Raw genomic sequence first — 26,169 nt, forward strand, 5'->3', positions numbered from 1 at the left:
GTCCAGGGGTGTGGATTTTAAGGCCCTTCCTATTTAGGGTCTGTTTTTCGTCCTCGTCCCCAAAACTCCCAAAAACTTCAAAAATTTAACTCCGATCTTTGCAGCTTCTAATAGAAGCGATCATTACCTTTCCAACGCATGTCTAATTTTGAAAATCGGTTATACCGTTCAAAAGTTACCGAGCTCAGAAATATGAGTCAATTTTTATTTAAAAAAGGGAAAATGTTTGTGGATATGTATGTATGTATGTATGTATGTATGTATGTATGTATGTATGTATGTATGTGTGTGGAAAAGTTAAACCGATCTGAATTTTTTTTTCTGTGTTTGAAGAGGGGGTGAGGGCCGATTCAGAACCGGTATAGTTTGTGAGTTTTGACTACCCATAAGCCAGCTATAGGACTTGGTAGGTACAAAACGGCATATTTTTTGGCGGTATATATCTTCGGTTCAAGAAGAAACAGGAGAACAGTGAATACACCAAATCAATAGCGTTGAGTTAAGCTTTCAAATGGTGTCTAAGCTGTCAGGATCAGACATACACACGGCTCAGTATAGTCGAAAAACTGAAAAACTAAACTTTGAAAATTTTGGTTATTCGACAATTACTCAAAATTTCAACCTACGAATTACGCCAATAACTGAGCGTTTGTAGAAGAACTCTAGACCAATCTAACGGTATATACCTTATATCCGGGAAAATTCGAATTTTTAAGTTATACGCTTCATAAATATGATCAAATCTATTTCTTATGGGAAAAACGGTTTTTCAAGTTCAATAATTCCTGTAATAGCTTCAGTTATCATACTTGACCTTAGATGCATAAGATACTACTTGTCAATACGTTTCAAACTCATGTTTAGTGAACAAAATCGGTTAAGCTGTTTAGAAGTTATTAAGCTACAAAAGTATAATCCAATTAATGATTATTCCCTAAATGGTTTATGTGGTTGTAGTGGTTACGACGCTAATTTGATCTGGTAACGGGCAATCCGAGTTCATTTACCGGCAATCCCAATAATTTTTTCAAACTATTTCCAATAGGAAAATAATCTAGTGTACATTCGATGGACACTAGATCATTTGGGAGATAATGCGACAAAGGCGACCATTTATAAAGCTTAACGTGTAATCGAGAAACATTGCATTCAACTTTATACATTTAATTTATAAATAACTTTGAAAAATTCCTGATACAAGAATAAAAAACTGCTAAACGCCGTAAAAATGAGTGGCGCATACAATATTCCAGCTATAAAAGATCTGATATGAATATTACGTGGCGCGAAAATGTATTTTCATTTTGATGCAAAACAAAATTCTAGTTTTATTTTAAAAGATTTTTTCATAATATTTGCTAAATTTGAAGTAAACGCGCCACAAAAGAGTTTCAAAATTCAAACTGTATCAAAGTTACTCTTTTGTGGCGCGTTTACTTCAAATTTAGCAAATATTATGAAAAAATATTTTAAAATGAAACTAGAATTTTGTTTTGCATCAAAATGAAAATACATTTTCGCGCCACGTAATATTCATATCAGATCTTTTATAGCTGGAATATTGTATGCGCCACTCATTTTTACGGCGTTTAGCGGTTTTTTATTCTTGTTTATTCTGTATTATTTATGGAAGATAGAAGCAGAGAATACATTAAGATATATTCTGTGATACAAGTATTTTGTTTTTAAAGATGTTCAAAATTGTAAGCGTTCCATAGTAACAATATAGTATTAAAAAATCACTTTAACACTTTTGCTCTTTTCTCGATTGAGTATTAGTTTTTGTTGTAGGTACATATTATTACAATCACTGAATACATAGCTAGTGAAAAAATTATCACATTTATTAACTGAATTAATAATTTGAAATTATACAAAAAATAACAGTTATCCAAGAACATTCAAAAGCTATCTTTTTAAGCTAGTTATGACATTGTCAAGTAGAATGACATTCTAGTAATATGTACATATCCATACCAGTGTGAATTTTACTACACGTAATTTGCCATGTAAAGACAGAAAAGGTAGGGATAGCCGTAAAATATTTGCGAATTATGTACCCATAGCCTTAAGGGCGTAGGCGCCAATGTGTTTTAAATGCAATAATTTTTTTTGAACAATTATTCAATGAACAAGCTAATGAGTCTTTTTGAACAATTTCAACGCAGAATGAAAGATCGCATTATTTCCGAGGGCCAAAAGTCCCTTAGAATAACCAAAAAGTTTTTTTTAATGAAATATTTGAACTTAAAAATCACACTAAATTTTCTCTTTTTTTACCCCTCTAACTTATTAAAATAAACTTTATAGAAGTTTTGACTTTCGGTCCTCAGTAATAATGCAATCTTTCATTCTTACAGAAAAATCAGATCTATTGGAGTGTAAATTTACAGAGGTAACCTTCTTAAGCAGAATAAGAGGGTGAAACAAAAATGTAGATTATAAATTAAATCACATATTCTGGGACAGACAACTGTAAAAACAGTTCGATGGAACATAACTGATCTGTGTACAAATGTGCACAGAAAAAAGTTACAGCCCTTTGAAATCACAAAATGAAAATCGATTTTTTCCGATATATCGAAAACTATTAGATTTTTTTTTATTGAAAATGGACATTCTTATGGCAGGAACATTTTTAAAGAAATTACAGTGAATTTGGTGCACCCCATAAAAATTTTATGGGGGTTTTGTTTCCCTTAACTTCCCAAACTTTTGTGTACAAAATAATTGTGTACCCCAAATATTATGTTACCATTAGATAAACACAGTGTCTTTAAAATTTTTTGGCCTCTTATTACTTTTTAGATAAGCCAGTTTTTATCGAGATATTTTGAACATTTTTAAAATCTAACCCGGATTTGTAAATAATTAAGTAAGGTTATAGAGATCTGGTAATAATATGAAAATTTATTACATAAAATTTAAATTTTTTAGGTATATTTTGAAGCAAAAAGAAGCCACATCTCGATAAAAAGTGGCTTGTCGAAAAAATACTAAGAGACAAAAAGTTTGGGGGGAGCGGTTTAACGCACCAAAACCCCCATAGAATTTCACTGTTATTTTTTTTAAGATGTTCCTTCCATAAAAATGCCATATGTTCATTTTGAATAAAAAATGTCTAATATTTTCTATGTATTGGAAAAAATCGATTTTCATTTTGTAACTTCAAAGGGGTCTAATTTTTTATGTGCACATTTGTACTGAGGTAAGTTAAGTTCAATCGAACTATTTTTGGTCCCAGAACATGTGATTTAATTTATGACCTACCTTCTTGTTACACCCGGCATATTATAACTATTATCTAATACAGTTGTATAACTCCATATGCGAATAATTTCTTGGTTTTGATAGACCGATCTATAATAGATCAAATCTTTGTAATACCTTATATAGTGTGGGCCAAAGAAAACAGTCCACCTCGATATTTGGCAATTGGCAGTATTTATTAGATTTTAAGGAAATGAATATATTTTTGATATATTTTTGATATAAGGGGGACACATATTTTTACAGTACATACATCTGTAATTTTTCAACCCCCTCCTTTCCACTTCCCCCACCTCATTTTTTTAATAGTGAATAGGCATCGTGTGATAGCTCATTTGAAAGGTTATTTAATTTTCTAGTCAGTAATATAAACATGAACATAATTATTTATACAGGGTGTCCAAGAAAAAAATATTTTAATTAAATTAATTCACACAAAAAGAAGAATGTATGTAATTTATTTATTTCAAAATATGTCCTAGTGCTGTCACAAAACAGAAAAAAAAGTTTTTTGATAAATAAACATTCCTTTTCGTTTAATTTCAATATTCAAGCTGCCACCCATCTGCCTCTTGGTAGATTGAATATTGAATTTAGGCAACAAACAATGTTTATTTATCAAATACACATTTTTTCTATTTTTTGTCACCAGTAGAACGTATTTTGAGTTAAATAAATTGCATAATATGTAATTTATTTAACTAAAAATGTTCTAAAAGAATAATATATTATTTTCTTCTTTTTGTGTCAATTAATTTAATCCAAAATAATTTTTCTTGGACACCCTGTATAAATAATTACGTCAATGTTAATATTACTGAATAGAGAATTGAATAACCTTTCAAATGGGCTAGCACACGATCCCTATTCCCTATTTAAAAATAAGGGGTGGGGGAATTGGATGGGAGGGGATTTTTTTTGGCTTGGACTATGGTAATGGGAGGGGATTGGCAAATGACAAATGCATGTACTATAAAAATGTGTCCCCCTTAGATCAAAAGTCGACCTGTTTCATCATTTGCTTAAAATCGAATAAATACTGCCAAATATCGATGTGGAATCTTTTCTTTGGCCCACACTGAATAAAAAATAAACGAATTCAATATTTATTCTTTCTATGTCGATGTAGATTATAATTTAGCATATAACAACGTCCTAACATTTAAACTATATGAATCCATCAATAACGCAATGAAATTCTCGAAAAACTAATGAGCTTTATAAAAGTGACAATGAGTAACGTTGTCTGCAAAGTGCGAATACAAGGCGATTTCCCGCAAGCCTTTAAAATACGTGTAGGATTATGATATGATAGTACAGAAAAATAATGTGAAAGATACCGAGTTTTCATACAATAGGGGAACTATCTTTAATAAATCAATGCACATTATATATACGCCAATGAACTAGACCTAAATGCTCGCGCTGACCTAAAACAAGGGCCGTTCTCACTTAGACGCACCGTTGCGTTAGTTTAAACGAAACAAGGCAGACAGACGCGAGTGTTCTGTACGGTTCCGTGACATCTCGTAACGCAACAGTTCGTAACGGCGACACTTCGTAACGGCGACAGTTGGTAACTATACAAGTTCGTAACGGACAATTCGTAACGTCCAAATTGAATTATGCTGTTTATTTTTGTTAACGTGGAAACTACTCTTATTACAGTTATAAATGAAATTATGTTTATCAATTTAACGAATCAGTACCACGAACTGTCGCTGTTATGAGTTGTCCGTTACCAATTGTCCGGTTACGGACTGTCGCGTTACGAGATGTCTGGTCACGGTTCTGTACACAGGTTGGCTCCGACAAGACAACTTTATTTTCGATAAATGATATCAAAGCACAAAGATCCATTTTGCACAATCACAGAAGCCGAAATAATGTTTGCCGTGAAATTCGCGGAGTCCGCGAGTTAGAAGGAAGGACTACGGTCCCCTCTCGTCGGCAGATTCATTCTCATTTCCAATCCAGCCGTTTAGACGACTCTTCGCAGTGGCAAAACTTCCATCTAGAAACCTTGATCAGCACTCTTTCACGGATCCGTCTAAATTTGAACAGTGTCATAAATTTTACTGCTACTGGCATATCCGTCTCTTTAGACGGACCGGGAAATAGACAGTCACAGTCTAAGTACGAACGGGAAGAAGTGTTTACTCCATTTTCAGCAGTCACAAGAAATCTGAGCCTTGTAATAAAAGGTAAGAAATCTAATGTAATGTTGTTCATGTAAGTTTGTAGAACTATATAGAAACACAAAAACAAACAGCTCAAAACTTTGTATTCATATTCAAATAATATTGTTTTTGTGTTAGATTTATTGTCTTATTGTTCATCTAGGACAATATTCAGGTAAGTAATAATAGGAACAAATGCCAACTCAATACTAGGTTAATTTTAATCCATCACGTCATTAATTAAATCCAGAAAGAAAAGTTTACAAATAAATAAGACCCGTCACCATACGATTGAAAACTCGTGAGTCCTATTAAAAGAAAATTATTTTTCTAATAACGAAAATGAAATTCCAGCGTCAAATCGAAAAGAAAACATAGTATGTACATATGTACATTTGCACATCGTGCTATTTCAACCTTTTCATTATTTTCCCTGAAACGAATAAAGGCTATATTTAAAATAATGAAATGAATATAGAAGCATTATGAAGAAAATTGTAATAATTAGAATTTCTAAATAAAACGTTTCGTGGAGTGAAATAACAAAAAAAAAAGAACATCCTATAACATAACTTTGATGAATGACTTCTTCTTCAAATGCAAATCCACTAATGGATGTTATCGATCACATTTTCCATTAACTCTCTGTTTCTTACAATATGTATCAGAGATCTATGTCGTTAATCCCTTTCCATTGTCTTATGTTTCGAAGCCAGGACATTTTCTTGCGTCCTATTCCTCTCTTGTCTTAACTTGTACCCTACGTTGAAAATCCAACTCCACAAATCATTACTTCCAGGAGATTAAAATTAGAATAGAAAAGGCTAGAGCGAATTTTAACAAAATAAGAGAACTGCTCTGCACCAATGATCTGAAGTTAGAGCTAAGAGTAAGGTTGGCTAGGTGCTACATTTTCTCGACTTTCTTTTACGGAAAGGAAGCTTGGACCTTGAATGCGGCATCAATGAAAAAACTGGAATCAATCGAGTTGTGGGTATATAGAAGAATTCTGAAAATATCATGGACAGAACACGTAACAAACAAAGAGGTTCTGAGAAAGATGAATTAAGGAATGGACGTCTTAAATACAGTAAAAACCAAAAAATTAGAATATCTCAAAACTTGCTCACACTTGTTATCCAGGGAAAGATTTAAGAAAAAAGAATCATAGGGTGACGCAGAATATCGTGGCTACGCAACTTGAGAGGATGGTACGGATGTACATCAAATGAACTTTTCAGAGCAACCGCCTCCAAAGTCCGAATAGCTATGATGATTGCCGACCTCCGACGCGGAGATGGCACTCGAAGAAGATAAGTGGAAGGAGCTGGTATTTTTCATTTGACGCAGATACGCCGTTTTCCTTTTGTTGACCGTTTCGAAAAGTTGGCGTTTTTGGTTGATTCTTTTAAGGACATCTACATTTGTGACTCGCCGTCTATGGTATCTTTAGGATACGGCGATAAAGCCACATTTCGAAAGCTATATGTTTATATCCGTCGTTTTGAGTGTCCAGCCCTCTACTCCATACAACAGCATAGGCCACACGCCACACGCAGCACTTAGTAAACCTTAGTCTCAGTTTAAGATCGAACTCTAAATAGGTCAGTTAGTATAGTTGATCCAAAAGATGGCATAACCCAGACATCCAAAGTGAAAGTTATCCTTCAGCAGCAAATTGTTCTATATGCTCCCACAATGTCCAGAAAAAAGTCACACCATTTTGAGCGTCGGGTTTGGGGGGGGGGGGGGAGAGGAGGAGAAATCGGTAAATTCGTAGTTTTTTACGTTTTTCGTCAATATTTCTAAAACTATGCGGTTTAGCATGAACAAACTTCTATACAAAATTGTTCTACATTAAATTTGAAATAAAAAAGGCTCTATGTATAATCTTTCTAAAATGCATGGTTCCAAAGTTACGGTGGTAGTATAGTATAACTGGTCCAAAAAAAGGCCTAACCCAAACATCCAAAGTAAAAGTTTTCCTCCAACACCAAATTGTTCTGAATCGTCCACATATTGTTCAGTAAAAAGTTACACCATTTTGAGCGTCCGATTTGGGGGGCAGATGGGGGAGAAGTCGGTAAATTAGTAGTTTTTTTACGTTTTTCGTCAATATTTCTAAAACAATGTTTTAGCGTAAACAATGTTATATACAAAAATGTTCTACATGAAATATAAAACAAAAAATTTTGTATACATAATTGTTATAACATCAACGGTTCCAGAGTTACGGAGGGTGAAAAGTCGAGGCTTTCGATACTTTTTATATTTTTTGAACAATGTATGGTATATCTTTACCAAAAACCCAGACATCCAAAGTGAAAGTTATCCTCCAACACCAAATTGTTCTATATGGTTCACAAAATGTTCAGAAAAAAGTCACACCATTTTGAGCGTCGGGTTTGGGAAGGAGAGGGGGGAGAAATCGATAAATATAAAAAGTATCGAAAACCTCCACTTTTCACCCTCCGTAACTCTGGAACCGTTGATTTTATAACACTTATGTATACAACCTTTTTTGTTTTAAATTTTATGTAGAACATTTTTCTATAGAACATTCTTTACACTAAAGCATAGTATTAGAGATATTGACGAAAAACGTAAAAAAACTACTAATTTACCGACTTCTTCCCCATCTCCCCCCTCAAACCGGACGCTCAAAATGGTGTAACTTTTTACTAAACAATATGTGGACCATATAGAACAATTTGGTGTTGAAGGATAACTTTTACCTTGGATGTCAGGGTTAGGCCTTCTTTTGGACCAATTATACTATACTACCTCCGTAACTTTGGAACCGTTCGTTTTAGAAGTGTTATGCATAGAGCCTTTTTTATTTCAAATTTAATTTAGAACAATTTTGTAAAGAGGGTTGTTCATGCTAAACCGCATAGTTTTAGAAATATTGACGAAAAAGTAAAAAACTACGGATTTACAGATTTCTCCCCCTCTACTCCCCAATCCCGACGCTCAAAATGGTGTGACTTTTCTGAACATTATATGGAGCATATAGAACAGTTTGGTGTTGGAGGATAATTTTCACTTTGGATGTCTGGGTTTGGGTCTAACTATACCATACTAAGTACCTTCCTGAATTTTACGAAAGCTTGTCGAGCTTGTTCAATGCGACATTTTACTTCCCTGTCCGATGCTCAGACTTCAAAAAGCCACGTTCCAAGGTATTTAAATTTACTCACTCTATAAATGGATTTGGTATTCAGTGTTATGGTGGAGTTTTCAAGTACATACATCTAAGTTTCTGGAGATGATCATGAATTTGGTCTTTTTGGTATTAATCTCTAATCCCATTCGCTTACTGTATTCTCCGATTATAGTGAGAAGTTGTTGAAGATCGACTGGAATCGAGATAATCATGAATTGGTCTTTTTGGTATTAATCTCTAATCCCATTCGCTTACTGTATTCTCCGATTATAGTGAGAAGTTGTTGAAGATCGACTATGTTGTTAAAAAATTAAGACACCATCATCAGCATATCGTATGTTGTTGATCAATACTCTCATTCACGTTTATTTCCCATCTCTTTATCTCTTTCTAAGACTCTTGAAATATAGCTTCCGAATAAATTTTAAATAAAACAGGGGAAAGCACACACCCCTGTCGAATACCTCTTCTTATATGTACTGGTTTGGATAGATAATTGTCTATTTTTAATTGTTCCGTTTGATACCAGAACAAGTATTCAATGCATCTTATGTCCTTTTGGTCTATATCAAGTTTCTTAAGGGTCTGCATTACCTTGTGATGTTGGATAGAATCAAACGCCTTTTTCGTAATCTAAAAATCATAGGAAAGCATAGAAAGCATAGGATAAATGACTAGGAATAGGTACATGGAAGTTCATGATATATGAAGGAGGAAGCATCTTCATTAAAATTTTCGAGATATTTGTAACACGTTTAAAAAAAATACACTACAAATATCTGTTTATGTTACATGTTAAAACTAAAAGCAACAAAAGCATTTTCTTTTAGCCTAAGTGCCCTAAGTAGAATTTAGCTCTAATAGCACAATATAATTCTTAACGCCCTACATAATAAATTTAAAGATACGTTTACGTTTTCCTGTTTTTGGGCCAGAACCGTAAAAAGTTATTTTAATTAAAGGCATTATTCCTTCAACGCATCGGACTAAACGTGTAAAAGGAAAGCGCGAAATAACTTTTCACAAAGGCCAGTTGAGAAAATAAACTTTCCTGATGGGATCTGTGAATTTTAAATAGAATAAATGATGTTTTTAATGGATTTAGTTTACATACCAACTAGTTGTGAATGGAATATGTATTAGGGAATCCACGTAAGAAGCGGAAGCGAAAGGGAACGCAAAGACGACTACGCATTTTAAGTAATTTCCTTCTCATTTGGTGACTTCGAGAAGTCGATTTAAATATTTATACAGTTGATGACGATTTAATCAATAGTATTGAGATTTCATACATAATTTATTACCGCTTTTTAGTGCAAAATTGGAAAAGTAGATGTCCATAACTGATGTCGTTTAACAGTTAGTAGAGCTGCAGCTAGATATATTATAAAAAAATAAATTAACTTTCTATTTGGGCGGATTTACAAATAATGTTAATTTTATATTAAATTTTGATTTAATCCCAAAGGAATATCTAACAGTTTTATTATAATATGTTTATTTTGCCTTTACAGTGAATGTAACGTGAGTCGGGTATTATACTAAATTTACAATCAATATGCCGTAGAAATAAATAAACCAAGACACGTTAAATGCTACTAGGAGCACTCCCGAAGCATAATTTACAATGTATAAACTTTGGAAATCATGATTTGGGATTCACAATGTATATAGATTGTAAGTGTTTTTGTGTGTTTTATTCTTTTATTTTTTTTTTAATTTTTGGTATTGTTTTAATAAAAATGTTTGGAAAGTAGTAAGTATTAAAATTAGTTTAATATTTCAATAAAATATAAATAAACTGTTTAAAGTACATAATATATTAATTTCGTTGAAATCATATAATAGAAGTATAACTTCTTACGTGCGTACAAAGTACACACACACACACACACACACACACACACACACACACACACACACACACACACACACACACACACACACACACACACACACACACACACACACAAACACACACACACACACACACATACACGGCGCCGCATTTGTTGTGGCATCTGTGCTTCAGACTGCAAAGTGGCATCATCAAGTCTACGTACGTTAGGTTGATTCTAATTAGGTGTGGATCAGTAATATATTTATAATTTTGTTATACCCTCCTTCTAAACAAAACTACAGGGAAAACTATGATAACATTACTTGTGGCATCAGATGCCACATGTACCTTGAGATGTCATAAATACCACACTTGACACACCATGACTTAATACTTGAATTATGCCCGACATTTTTGGGATAATAAAAAACTAATAAATTACAGAACAAATTCTTGTTTTTTTAACTTTGTCAATTATTTGCAAACAATTTGCATAAAATCTATGTTATTAATTTATTGTCATTATTATTTATTAGTCGCTTATTGCCTCTAGCTAGAGCTAGAGGCGAGAAATCATCGTCATAAGTAATGTGGAGTTTGGCATGTGAAATGTGTCTATTGTATGTTGATAATTATGACCCCTTTCAGGCTGACACCTCAGTGGATACAGGGAGTAGCAATAAGGGATGAAAGGGGAAAGTTAACGGAGTCATTCAAGGTTTTCACCTCCTATTTTGTTAAACCTCCATCGATTTACATGAAAATTGGTGAGTAGTTAGAGCATACCTCAAGAAATAAAACTGATATGGTGCAAACGTGCGCTTTTACCCTGGGGGTGGATGCCACCCCTTCTCGGGGGTGAACACTATTTTATTAAAAATAACCCCATTAATCGATAGAGGGACAAATTTTAAGCAAAATTTATTACCCCTAATTATTAAAATAAATCAATACTTTTTGAGTTATTATTTTTCGTGAAATAAATGCATGATGTAAAGCGATTTTTCGTAAATAATTCAAAAACTGTAAGTTTTATCAAAATAGTTACGATTACCAAAATTGAAGATAATAAAAAATAAAAGAGATTTCTTATTCGAAAAACCTTTGAGAATTAATAAAAAGTGATGGAATGTATATTTTTTTTTCGGCTAGTACCCACATCTATGTATTCAAGCTCAAATAACGGGAAAACGGTGCATTTTATAAAATATATTTACTGAACACTTGTCAAAGTACTTAGAAATATGTATCAAATGAGCTCCCGGAACAGTTGATACCATTAAACATTAAGCTACAAACATTTTTCAAAGTTTAGGCTCCAAAAATTTGGAGCTTAATTATTATATTATTTATATAAGTTTTTAAAATTGTTTTAAGACATTTATATAAAATATAGGAAAAATGTGTTTGAATATTATGTCAAATGTGCCCATTATTGGACACCCTCAGTTTCTGTACATACATATTCAGTTTATACAGGGGCGGTTCTAGACCAAAAAAAGTTGGGGGCAAGGGAACACAACCGGTGAATAAACAAGATAACGTGCCTTTTTAACGAAAATTATAGTACAAAAGTATTGTAAAAACTGTAGGGGGGGCAGCTGCCCCCCTGCCCCTGGCTAGAACGCCACTAAGTTTATATCGATAGAAAAAATTCAATTAAATATCAAAATAATATAAAAATAATATTTTAGTAACATACATATTATTTCAAAAATATATTACTTTATATAAACTGTAAAAGAATTGAAATATCAAATAAATAAATATTACTTATTAATTTTAATGTAAGCAATGTTAAATGGCAGGTTAAAAATTTTTGGTGCTGTCTACCCAATGATTTATGTATTATGTATATTATATTGTATAATATACAGTGTGTCTACTTAAGTTGGACACATATATTACGGGACACTTTTTTATTTTTAATTTTACGAAATAAAGTTATAATTCATAAAAAGTTCTGCATCGTCTAAAACCTACGATTCAATCATCAGATAGCAAATTTTATCTATATTATAGGAGGTATTTTAAAAGATATGAATTTCGCTCAAGATTAAAGTACCTTTTTTTTCACACTATTGTAAATTAGTGTTACTACGAAAAATTGTTTGGAATTAAAAACTGTGTTCTAATATATGCAATAGTTGTTATTATTATAATTAAATAATTAATAATTATTATAATAATGTAACTATTATCTACATTCTCCTAATAAAAAGAAAATATTTAATTTTTTTCTCAAATTAGAGATACCTACCAATCATCATTTTTATTTATAACTCTTTTATTATTAATTTTACGAACAAAAATTATTCTTCATAAAAAGATCTGCACGGTCTAAAATCCAAGATGCAATCATAAACATAAGATTATATAAAATTGTATCGATTTTAGTCGATGTGTAAAAAATGTGAATTTCGCTCAAGAAATTCGCTCAGTAAAGTGCCTTTATAGCTCACAATATTTAAATAGTAGGATATAATTGCACATTAAACATAATTTTTAATTCTAAACAACTTTTCATATAACGATTTTCCAGATTAGGAATTTAAATACATAAAAAACAAAGTTTTCGTTATAATAATGCTCGCATTTTTAACTTGTTATATTTAAATTGTAATAAAACGAACTTGATAATAAATTATAATAATAACTTCATTCCCGAAATTCCTTTAAAAATTATTCTGTTAACAAATTTCAAAATAAATATATAAATAGCGTATGTTTTAATTTTCACTTTTTCCTAAAAACTCGAAAGGGTTCTCTTATTTCCATCATCACTTGCTTAGCTTTGATGTTATAAACTTCATCTGGAGCTCACTTGATAGGTATTCTTGAGTACTTTGACAAGTGTTCAGTAAATATATTTTATAAAATGCACCGTTTTCCCGTTATTTGAGCTTGAATACTTAGATTTGGGTACTAGCCGAAAAAAATATACATTCCATCACCTATAACTCACTTTTTATTAATTCTCAAAGGTTTTTCGAATAATAAATCTCGTTTATTTTTTATTATCTTCAATTTTGGTAATCATAACTATTTTGATAAAACTTACAGTTTTTGAATTATTCACGAAAAACCGCTTTACATCATGCATTTATGTCACGAAAAATTCAAATCTTTGATCTTTAAAACTCAAAAAGTATTGATATATTTTAATAATTAGAAGTAAAAATTTTGCTTAAAATTTGTCCCTCTATCGATTAATGGGGTTATTTTTAATAAAATAGTGTTCACCCCCGAGAAGGGGTGGCATCCACCCCCAGGGTAAAAGCGCACGTTGGCACCATATCAGTTTTATTTCTCTAACTACTCACCAATTTTCATGCAAATCGATGGAGGTTTAACAAAATAGAAGGTGAAAACATTTAATGACTGGACCAACTTTCCCCTTTCATCCCTTATTGCTACTTCCTGTATCCACTGAGGTGTCAGCCTGAAAGGGGTCATAGTTATCAATATACAATAGACACATTTCACATGCCAAACTCCACATTACTTATGACGATGATTTCTCGCCTCTAGCTCTCCGTCTCTAATAGTTTTTCAAATAAAACTTTATATCCGTAAATTTTCTCATTTCTAATACTGGATATTTTGATTTGCACTATTCACATTTTTGTTTTCCTTCTTCAAATCAAATTTAAAGAAAGCCATTACGGATTTTATTTGTTCGGGCATCCATGGAGTTTTTGAGGTGTTTTAAGAGTTTTTACTGACTGCGTTTCTTTTTTTCTTTTTTTTAACTTGTGTTTCTTTTTTTGCAGATATTTATTTCTACAATTTTGTTTAATCTATTATTATTTTTTTTAATTCATATCACTCACACCTCTTCTATTGCCGATGATTTTCTCTTTTCTTGATTCTTGTACACCTGCTCTTTAATGTTTGACAATTGAACTAAAAGGTGATGCGAAAAAACTTACTTCTTTACTTACTTAATCAGTAGACTCATTGATACCTTTCGGTGTTGGGCCATTCATTCAATCTTAATCAGTGTCTTAATCTTCTGAGGTGTCGGGAGTTTCGTCTAACTCTCAATGAACTTCCTCCATTCTTTCCTATTGGTGGCCATTTGTGTTGCTTCTTGTCAAGTTTTTCTCTCACTTTCTAGTATCTGCGAGATGTGACTATTCCATTCTTTAATGCTTCGTCGTCTTCTGTTCTTCGCTATTGGTTTTGCTTGCCACACTCTTGATGCCACACGCAAAGAGTACCCATGAACGATCACATCAATCACTTTCCTTGTATTTGCTGTCCTTGTCTATAACAAACGTTTGTTATTTATAGAAAAAGACAGCAAATACAAACTAAGTGCTTGATGTGATCGTTCATGGGTATTCTTTCATTTTTCGGACTGTATGTATTATACATAAGAAACACATGTTCGGATTATCCGTGCTTCTCAATTATCCGTGCTTTTCAATTATCCGTGCCACCTCCGGTCCCAAGGAGCACGGATAATCGGAATTCTACTGTAATTACTGCATTTGTCCATTGTCTGGGTATTACTTTTATTTTCCATATTAGGTTCTATATGCATAGTAATTTTTGTATGAAAACAAATTAAACAAATTATAAAAATTAATTTTTTTTTACTTCTATATATTTCATCATTTCTAAGCTACTTCATCGCTTCCTGGTACTTCTCTAATTTTTATCTTTCTTATTGCTTCTTCCAGTTCTTCTTTTTCTAAAGTTTCTTGATTTTCCGTGTTTCTCATGGACCCTCTATTGATCTGGCTTTCTTTTTCCATTGTATTCCCTTGCTTTCCATTCAGTATCAGCTCGAAGTGTTCCCTCCATCTTTCCATTATTTTTTTATCGTTTATTATTGTTCCTTCCTTGTTCATTATTTGTTTCACCTTGGTTTCTTTGTTGCATTTTAGGTTCTTCAGTGTTCTATAAAATAACTTTACAGTTTCTGTGCTGTTTTCTTCCATTTTTTTTCCGAATTTTTCCCAACTTTTCTTTTCCTCTTCCTTCACTATCTCTTTCATTTTTGTTCTTTGTCTCTTATAATTTTCATATTTTTTTGTGTTTTGTCTTGTACGTATTGTTTTTATAATTTCTTCTTTTCTTTTATTTATCTTTTCACTTCATCATTCCACCAAGATGTTCGTTTCTCTCTGTTATTGTTTCTTGTAGTCCCACATATTGCATTAGCTGATTTTATCATCTCATTTTTAAATCTTTCCCATTCTTCTTCTATTATTTCTGTTGTTTCGTGTTCATTTTCCATCTCTTTCTCTAGCTCCTCTGTGTATATTATTTTCGTTGATTCGTTGATTCTTCCCTTAGTTTATAATTTTTTTATTATTTCTTTGTGTTTTCTGTTTATGCTCTCATTCCTTTTTATTTCTTTTCTTTTGCTTTTGAATGTGGTTTCCAGTATATAGTGGTCACTGCCAATTTCATAACACCTTTTCACCCTTACGTCTCTTATCCAGTTCTTCTGCTTTTTGCACTATAGTATAGTCCATAATTGATTGTTCTTCTCTTGATTTGACTTCTCTTGTGATCTTGTGTATACTTTTATGCCGGAAGTGTGTGTTCATAATCACCAGGTTATTGTCTAGACCTAGACAGAATTTGAGTGGTAATTTCCAGTTTTGTTTATTTTTTCCTCCCCATAAGGTCCAATGACATTGTTCCCTTTTGCTGCTTCTTTTCCCACTCTACTGTTCATGTCTCCTGTGATCATAATTTTCTCTGTAGGTACAAATATTTATCACTTCTGGGAACTTATCCCAGAACTCATTATTTTCGTTTTTTGTTTCGTCTTTGGGACAATGGCGGGAATTCAAAATGGCGACGATACATATGTGACTAATAGCACGATAACTTTTAAACGAAAAGTCCGACTTCAACCAAATTTGGTATATGGGTTCTTTTTTTGATGTATAAGATCGAGCTCCTGAACCGGAAGAATCGGTTTACCAGAAGTTGTGTTTTTCCTGATCTTTTATGTAAAAATATGTTGTTTCTTTTTTCAATTCTTTCACCCTGTATATATTAATTTTTCAAAAAGGTAATACCGGCATTGAAAAGAGTGTAAAAATATTTTTGGGAAATATTTTGAACTTTTTAGTTATATTAATTACCATGTACTAAATGCATAACTTATCTTCGCATGTACCTATGTGCGGCAGATTTGTGCAAATATTATAAGAATTATTGTGCATTTAATGGTAGAAGCATACAGTGCTAGTCAAAAGTCCGTACCCCCCCTCTTATCTTTTGAACGGTTATACCTATAATAGTGAAATTTGGAGGGAGGAAATAAACGGACATAAGCTTCTTAACTAATTATGACAGGTGACGTAATAGTGACAGATGACGTTACAGAGCCACTCTGACCGATAATTTTAAAGGGGACCTTATGGCAAGTGATACCTCGTTTGAAAGGTATTCAAAATACCTATTCAGTCATATTAATTTTTTTGAGTTTCAGTTGATTTTAATTTTGGTGAATAAATTAAATAAATATAATATTGTAGTTTCGCATTTAATTGATAAAAATTCAAATGTCCGCCTATGGTTTTTTTGTCAAAAAAGTTGACGTCTTTCAATTCTCTAATAGTTTTTACGTCAACGTCAAACTTTTTGACAAGTAATCATACGCGGAATTTTGAATTTTTATTAATTAAATGCGAAACTACAATTTTATATTTATTTCATTTACTCGTCAAAATTAGCTTAAACCCAAACAAAATTAGTATGACTGAATAGGTATTTTCAATACCTTTCAAACGAGGTATCACTTGCCATAAGGTCCCATTTAAAATTATCGGTCACAGTGGCTCTGTAACGTCATCTGTCACTATTACGTCACCTGTCATGACTAGTTAAGAAGCTTACATCCGTTTATTTCCTCCCTCCAAATTTCACTATCATTGTTATAACCGTTCAAAAGATAAAAGGGGGGGTACGGACTTTTGACTAGCACTGTATAATTTGGACCACGTATACTACACATACAAAGGTTCAAATTTAGATATGAGGCTATCTCAGATTTTGTCTTTTATAAAAAGGGTGGGCATTCAAAATGGCGACTATACGTATGTGACTAATAGCATAACTTTTGAACGAAAAGCCCGATTTCAACCAAATTTGGTATATGTGTAGGTTCTCTTTTTGATGTATAAGATCGAGCTCTCGAAGTTGAGGAATCAGTTTATCAAAAGTTGTATTTTTCCTGTTTTTTTTTTAATATGTTGTTTATTTTTTCAATTCTTTTACTCTGTAGATATTAATTTTTTAAAGAGGTAATACGGGCGTTGAAAAGAGCGTAAAAATATTTTTTAAGAAATATTTTAAACTCTTTAGTTATATTTATTACCGTTTAATAAATGCATAATATATCTTCACATGTAGGTACCTATGTGAGGCAGCTTCGTTCAAATAATAATATAAGAATTATTGTGCATTTAATGGCAAAAGCATATAATTTGGACTACACATACAAAGATTCAAATTTAGATATGAGTCCATCTCAGATTTTGTTCTTTACAAAAATGGCGGGCATTCAAAATGAATCTTCCGCCCATAGGTAAATGTGAACATACGTTATGCATTTATTAAATGGTAATTAAGATAACTAAAAAGTTCAAAATATTTCCTAAAAAATATTTTTACACTATTTTCAATGGCGGTATTACCTTTTTGTAAAATTTATATAAACAGGGTGAAAAAGATGGAAAAGGTACAAACTATTTTTACATAAAAAAACAGTCAAAGCACAACTTCTGCTAAACCGGTTCTTCCGGTTCAAGACCTCGATTTTATTCATCAAAAAAGAACCTATATGCCAAAGTTGGTTAAAATCTGACGTCTCGTTCAAAAGTTATCGTTCTATTAGTCACATATGTATAGTCGCCATTTTGAATGCCCGCCATTTTTGTAAAAGGCAAAAACTGAGATGGCCTCATATCTAAATTTGAACCTTTATATGTGTAGTATATGTAGTCCAAATTATATACTTCTATCATTAAATTCACAATTATTTCACATACCGGCTGCACTATTATAAAGTTGCGTGCATAGAAATCCGCCCACTTAAAATTTTTGTCATTTTTGATGTCCCGTATTTCCTAAACTTGTTGGCAGATTTAAATGAATTTTTAATATGTTATAGCCTGATTCTTCAACAATACCACTGTAATATTATTGTTGCTAAACAGGTAAATTGTCATTGTATACCCGGTGTACGAATCAAACTGTGTTTTTTATAAGATTTCGCATCACCCTGTAGAATATTCTAGCATTTAAAAAATAATGAAATTAGAACCCAACTATAGCCTCAGGTTTTCTTAAAATTCCGTTTTTTTATTTATTCGCTTATGTTGGATAATAAAAAAGTTGGGTACTTTAACAAATAGACATGTTCTGCGTTAATACAGGGTGTTTCTAAATAAGTGTGATAACCTGATAACCTTTAAGAGGTAATTCTGCATGAAAAAATAATGACGGTTTGCTTGATAAACGAATGTCCGCAAATGTTTCGTTTCGATTTATTTATTGCTCTAAAACCAGTTGAGATATGCAAATGAAATTTGGTAGGTTTTAAGAGATAGTTATTGCGTATTTTTTGACATACAATTAAGAATTTAATATTTATTATTGGCGCGCCCATGGATAATATGACCAGGTTTATGTAACCGATCATATTACCCGTATGCACGCTAATGGTGAATATAAAATTCTTAATTGTATGTCAAACAATCCGCAATAACTATCTCTTAAAACTTATCAAATTTCATTTGCATATCTCAACTGGTGAAAGAGCAATAAATAAATTGTCAGTTTGTAAGAAAAAATTTAACATCTCCTATCTCGGAAACGAAACATTTGCGAACATACGTTTATCAAGTAACCTGTATTTTTTTTTCATGAGGAATTACCTCTTAAAATTTGTCACACTTATTTAGAAACACCCTGTATTGACGAAGAACATGTCTAGTTGTTAAACCTACCTTTTTTATTATCCAACATAAGCTAATGAATCAAAAAACAGAATGTTAAGAAAACGTGAGGCTATAGTTGGGTTTAAATTTAGTATTTTATATGTAAATGATGCTAGAATATTCCACAGGGTGATGCGAACTTTAAGAAAAAAACACAGTTTGATTCGTACACCCGGTATACAATAAGCATTTGTCTGTTTAGCAACAGTATTATTACAGCGGTATTGTTTAAGAATCAGGCTAAAACATATTAAAAAAAACACTCAAATCGGCCAACAGGTTTAGAAAATACGAGACATCAAATATGACCAAATTTGTAAGTGGACGGATTTCTATGCACTCAAGTTTATTTTAATTATTCGTGTAAAATAAAAGTAATATTATTATATTTACGCCAGTCAATGGGAGCAAGAATAGGATATTACCTCCGAATTTTATCCTACCGCATAGATTTGAATGAAATGTTGGGTCTAGCCTCTACTTATCTCCTAATTCAAAGTCAACCGTATGCCGATGTGTGCTTTTATCTTAGGGGTGGTTCCCACCTCTTCTAATAGGTGGAAAAGTTTTTGGTTAAAATTACCACGGAATTCGCTAGAGAACCTAATTCTAAGCAAAAACTTTTCTAATTTTTTTTTAAACTCAATACTTTTTGAGATATCCGTGGTTGAAAATTGGCCATTTTCATTGAAACAATACCATTTCGAACGGTTTTTTGCGAATATCTTAAAAACTATGCATCTAACTAAAAAACTGTATTAAACATTTTTGTAGATTATAAAAAAATTAAGAGACACCACTTGCCTTCATAAATCTTCTAGTTATAATACAAAAAGAAATATGGTAGGTGAAAATAGTTTGTTTTTTGGTACATTCTCAAATTGGTGTATTCAACTTGAAATAACAGAGAAACGGTCGATTTTAGGTGTATAATGCTACTAATACCTTTTGTAGTGCTTGAAAAAACCTTTAAAATGAGCTATATTAAAGGCCCATTATATTAAAACCAAGCGAGATATGCTATATCCACCAAAATGTAAATGCATCGTTTTCCTTTCACAATACCTTTTATCATAGTGTTATTTCTATGTTCAAAAAGTTGGACGGGTTTAAAATGGTGGGTTTTTGAAAAAAAAAAGATCAAATTATAGAGCGCATTTTTAAATTTTCTTAAAAATCTTCCTTTTTCTCCATGTAACTTGAAAATGATAAGAGATACAGTAATGAAAAATAAAAAGGAAATTTTTTCTGAATAATCCCTACATTTTTGTGTGGTATCGTTTTTCGTATCTCTTATCTTTATCGAGTTACATGGAGGAAAAGGAAGATTTTTAAGAAAATTTAAAAATGCGAATCTATAATTTGATCTTATTTTTTTTTCAAAAAACATTAATTTTAATTCAGTCCAACTTTTTGAAAATAGAAATAACACTATAATAAAAAGTATTGTAGAAGGAAAACGATGTATTTAAATTCTGATGAATGAGGGATTAAATATACTTCTTAAATATATTTCTTCTTAAAATACATTAGTCTTCAACTTTTTTGCAGAATATCTCGCTTAGTTTGAATGAAATCGACATTTAGTATTACTCATTTTAAAGGACTTTTCAAGCACTACAAAAGTTACAAAAGTGATTAGTATCATTATACACCTAAAATCGACAGTTTCTCTGTTATTTCAAGTTGAATACACCGATTTGAGCATTCAGCAAAAAAATAAACTCTTCTTACCTACCATATCCCTCTTTGTATTTTAACTAGAAGATTTATGAAGGAACGAATCGCTTTGTTTTTTTATAACCTACAGAAATATTCTATATAGTTTTTTTTTTGTTAGATGCATAGTTTTTAAGGTATTCGCAAAAATCCGTCCGAAAAGGTGTCAGTTTTCAATGAAAATGGCCAATTTTCAACCACGAATAACTCAAAAAGTATTGAATTTTCAAAAAATAATTATAGAACAGTTTTTGCTTAAAGCTTTCTAGCCTCTTCTGTGGCTATTTTAACCAAAACATTTTTCACCCCCGAGAAGGGGTGGGAACCACCCCCAAGATAAAAGCGCACATCGGCATAGGGTAGACTTTGTTTCTTGAGATATTCCCTACTTGCTGTGAAAATATCAAGTAAATAGATGTAGTAGGATGGAATTCGGAGCCAAATATACTCATTGACTGCCCCAATTGGTTTATTTTAATGTTTAATGCTCCAATATTATACTTTTAATCACAATTTATTTGTCATAATATAAAAATCGTAATTTGTTATTTTTTAAATATCAATATAGGTACTTTATAAACAGAGTGAAACATTGGCAGCATTTAACAAATAAGCTGTTAATTATTAATTTACTCACCCTATTGTGAAAACCTCTTCCTACTCGCTCTGCGTTGACCCATATTTGCCACTCTCCCGTTTTCCCATTCCAACTTTGGCACGTGTGATACCATCGGTTTAAGCGAAGTGGATAATTAAGCCTATAAAAGGTGTGCCCTTCCACGGAGAGACTGAAATAACTGGATCTTTCTGTATTAGATATCCAGGAGTAGATGGCACGAGGCTGGCCATCAACTAAAAAAACATAAAAAACACGTGAAAAGATCTAAGATAGAACGAAAAAGGGATGCGTTCGGAATCCTTTTTTGGATCCCTAAAGACATGATACATATCAGACGGATTTCTGTTAGGGACAAAGGGAATAAGGATATCCTGGTTTTTGGCCGGGATTTATCTTCGAAAGTTTTATGGCTTTAGTTTCAATAATAAACACGAAATAAATTTAGATTGTATTTCAAAAACAAGTTGATATAAAAAATATTTGAAATAACGAATTTATACATAGAAAATGTGAATACTTGATTTAAATACATGTTAAAAAAAAGGATACGTCATTTTAGTCTATTGAGCAATTAAATAAAGTTGCTCAATAGACTTAAGCTGTTTTACCAAATTTCGCTTTACAACTTTTTAACTGATAGTTACATAAAACCGGAACTAAATATTCGAGCTTGACTGTTCAACTCGCGTCGATTTATATGTCACCTGTACTTTTTCTGTGAGTATAATGTAGCACTTCTAGTTACAACTTTTTAATCGGAGGTGATATACTATTTCGGCTACTTTAAAACAGTAGTTCCAGAAGACCAAGGTCAAATTTTTTACCTTTAGTACTATCTCTGGGTTATATTCTTTCTTTCGACATCTTACTTGTCATTATGTCTGTTCTAATAACGGAGCAGTTGTTTACGGACAGACCGATCGACAAATTGACAGACCAACGGAAGGACAGATAGGCGTAAAACCGGAAGTATATATTTGTTGACGTCGTGCTAAGATGCGACGGATAAAATAAAGCTTGTGCTATTTCGGCTATTTTAAAAGCGATTATCTAGGTAAAACTGTCGAAGTTTCGTAGGCCTTGTTTTGGTTGTGCATCACACAACAATCAGCAGTACACTGCAACGTTTTCGGGAGACTAGAATACATTAACTACCAGGACAAGTTCGACAGAGATCTACTTCCCAAATACACAGATTATAATTTCTTGCACTTCAATGTTGTAAGAAAAGAACTACCAGCCGTAGAGTAAAGGATAGTCATATCGATATTTCTGATCGTATGTACAGTTAGAAGACATCACAGCGAAGCAAAAAGTAATAGACTAATAGAAGGCGTGATTAAAAGTGCGTCTTGTTGACAGACGAGACGAAAACCACTCGAGGGAAAATCCAGACTAACAAAATAATCAAGAATATTGATAAAAAAACTATCGATCAGTTTGATGAACCTCAATAAACGAGAGATCAAAACGGTTACTTAGATGGTGACTTTACATTATCGCTTAAGAAATCACCTATACAAACTAGGTAAAGTGAATGGACCATGGTGCAGAAAGTGCGAAATGGAAGAATACATACACATACACATACTATGCCATTGCAGTGTACCAGGTGATGTAAGGCAGAAATTTACCAGTCAAATGAGGTTTGAACCAGAAGAGATCCTAAAACTACCAATATAAGAAAACTGTTGGCCTTCGTTGAGACCACAGAACTTATTAGAGTTTAAGGAGAAAAACAGGGTGTGGTACAAAGGTCTTATGACCAAGTGCCAGAGACTAACGAGTCTCTCCTGAGTTAAGAAGAAGAAGAAGGAGAAGAAGACGGCATCTAGATCAAGTTTAACTTATTTTGTAGTATTTTGTTGGTATACTACTCACTACCTATAAGAATTAGATGGAGAGAGAATAAATAGCATATAAGACCTAAATAAAGTCTAAAATGTATACTTGTTATTTTTTAATAGATATTAAGGTTAGCTCATGTACTTATTAGAATATATTCTAATATATAGTTCTCTAGTATATACATATTCATATTTTAACCCTTTCAGACCCGGTGTCCATTGCAACGGACATACATTTACGTAAGCCCTACAACAAAATTAAATTCCTGTAAATTGCTGACAACTACATATTTTTTATTTTGCATATCTCAGTTACTACCTACTAATTATTAGTTTAGTTTGAATCATAGCCAAGTTAAATGCTGTTAAAGATAGTGTGACATGGCGAATTCACGATATCCTAGAAAGTCCAAGTAAATATCATGTTTCTTCACGTTGTAAATTTGTTATATGCAACCAAATATTATTTTATATAATAGTAGGCATATAAATTTATATACTAATTTTTCAATATAGATAATTTGTTGTTGTTTTTTGTTGATAACAAACATTCAAATATGATGTCCATTGCAATGGACAACAGGTCTATATTGATACTTATTTTTGTTACAAATTTTAATCCAGATAATCCAAAAGATCAAAAGATTTTAATGTTCTTTTTATATAATGATGATGAATTAGAACAATTATCTGATAATGAGCTGTCTCAAATTGAAGATCAATCAGAGATCAATCTAATTGAAGTGGGAAAACCCATAAAAGAGGCATTGGTCATCCTCAAATATCAACTGAGAATTCTCCCCACACTTCAAAAAGACGCATAGTTTAAATTATACCATTGAAGGAAATACGCATAGATAAAATAGATCATATACCAGATTAAGATAACAAAAAGGAAGCATCCAGATGCAAAAATGTTGGGTCTAAAGGAAAAACTCATGTTTTTTGTGACAAATTTAATGTACATTTATGTTTTGTGAATGACAAAAATTGTTTTAAATATTTTCATTTAAATTAATTAACATTTGCTTGATATAAATTTAATAAATTAAAAAAATATCATATGTGACGATTATCCTAATTTCTTATTATAGTCCCAATGTCCATCACAATGGACATCCTGTCAAATGACTACCTATTAAACAAAAATGTCAAAAATGTACTTTTAGACTATTACAATCTTACGTTAAGAAAATTCAATAGAAAAAAATTTTCCTGCAGAGAAAAAGTCAGGTCTGTAAGGAATAAAATAACTGATGTTAAAAAACTACTTTTAAATAATAATATTTAAACAAATTATTTTCAAATATTTAATGAAATGCATATTACAAAAATGTATATTCTTAATTGCAGTGCAATGTTTATTAATTTTAGTGAACGTAGTGAAATCGTACTGCGAATTCAATCATAATATTATGCAATGCTTAATCACATTAACAACATAATTACTGAGCGACCGAGTTTTAAAACTTCTTTGTAGATTATTCAGCACAACATGCATAACTTATTATTACCGCCTAGACAGGAAGTAAACGGTGTATTCACACCACTGCGATTACTACAAAAAACATGTAAATCAAAAAGAGCACCCGAGCAGGAAGAAAGTTACCAATTATCAGAAAGCAGAGCCGGGTTACGATATCTTTAAGCTGTTTTTATGTAATGATTCTTTTAGTATTCTTTATTTTGCTAGTCTCATTAAAATTTTAGTTTTTTAATTTCCCCTTTAAGAAGGGATTTGACGGGGTCAAATTAAAGGACGGTATACATTTGTTGTTAAGTAACAAGCAACAATAGAGTTGATGACCGATATTCAAAAATCATTAAGCATATATATATTACCGGCCAAACCCGATTTCAAGACAAACTAGTTTGACTTTTCCAAACTAGTTTGTCCTAAGCGAGTTAGGATAAACTAGAACGGCCTAGGCCAAACTAGTTTGTCCTATTGCGCGTAGGCCAAACTAATTTGTCCTAGGCCAAACTAATTTGTCCTAGGCCAAACTAGTTTATCCTGATATAAATACACACACTTCACGCCAAACTAGTATTGAGTTTCCTTTCCTACCTTTATTTTGTTTTTTATCAGATATCTCAGCATAGTGTGAATAATCTTTTATAAAATAAAATGCTTGCACACAAAAGGATAATCTCGCTACAATTTTTGCTCCAAAGTTTTAAAAACATCATGCAATATATCCAGGGATAGTTTTTATCAATAAAAACAAGTAATTGGACTTCGTAAGTCCTAGGTTTTTTCCCAAAGTAATCGAAATTAGAACTGAAAGTAAATATTTGAACTCTTCGTGTAACTTTGCGACGGTTGATATACGATTTTACTAATTTTTGAGTCATCTTTATTTACATTCATATCATATTTTGAGTGACTTTAAAACGGTAGATACTTACGGTTGCAACTCTAATACCGAAGTCCGATGTCAAATTTCTCATCTTTAATCCCATCCTTGGGTTATAAGCTTTCTTTCGATACCTCATTTGTCATTGACGGACGGACAGAGAGTCATAAAACTGGAAGTATATATTTGTTCTCGTATC

The 26,169-nt window shown here is 31.9% G+C and overlaps 1 protein-coding gene across 1 annotated transcript in view; it reads right to left on the bottom strand.

The window, feature by feature from the left end:
• The window catches only part of LOC114325320 (uncharacterized), a 170,132-nt gene that overhangs the window by 46,470 nt on the left and 97,493 nt on the right, over nucleotides 1–26,169 (bottom strand). The window contains exon 4 of the mRNA XM_028273363.2: nucleotides 21,785–21,999. Coding sequence (XP_028129164.1) covers nucleotides 21,785–21,999 — 215 coding nt within the window. The remainder of the gene's footprint in view (nucleotides 1–21,784; nucleotides 22,000–26,169) is intronic.

This window comes from Diabrotica virgifera, chromosome 6 (genome assembly GCF_917563875.1).
Source record: "Diabrotica virgifera virgifera chromosome 6, PGI_DIABVI_V3a".
In the NCBI taxonomy this organism is placed as follows: Eukaryota; Metazoa; Arthropoda; class Insecta; order Coleoptera; family Chrysomelidae; genus Diabrotica; species Diabrotica virgifera.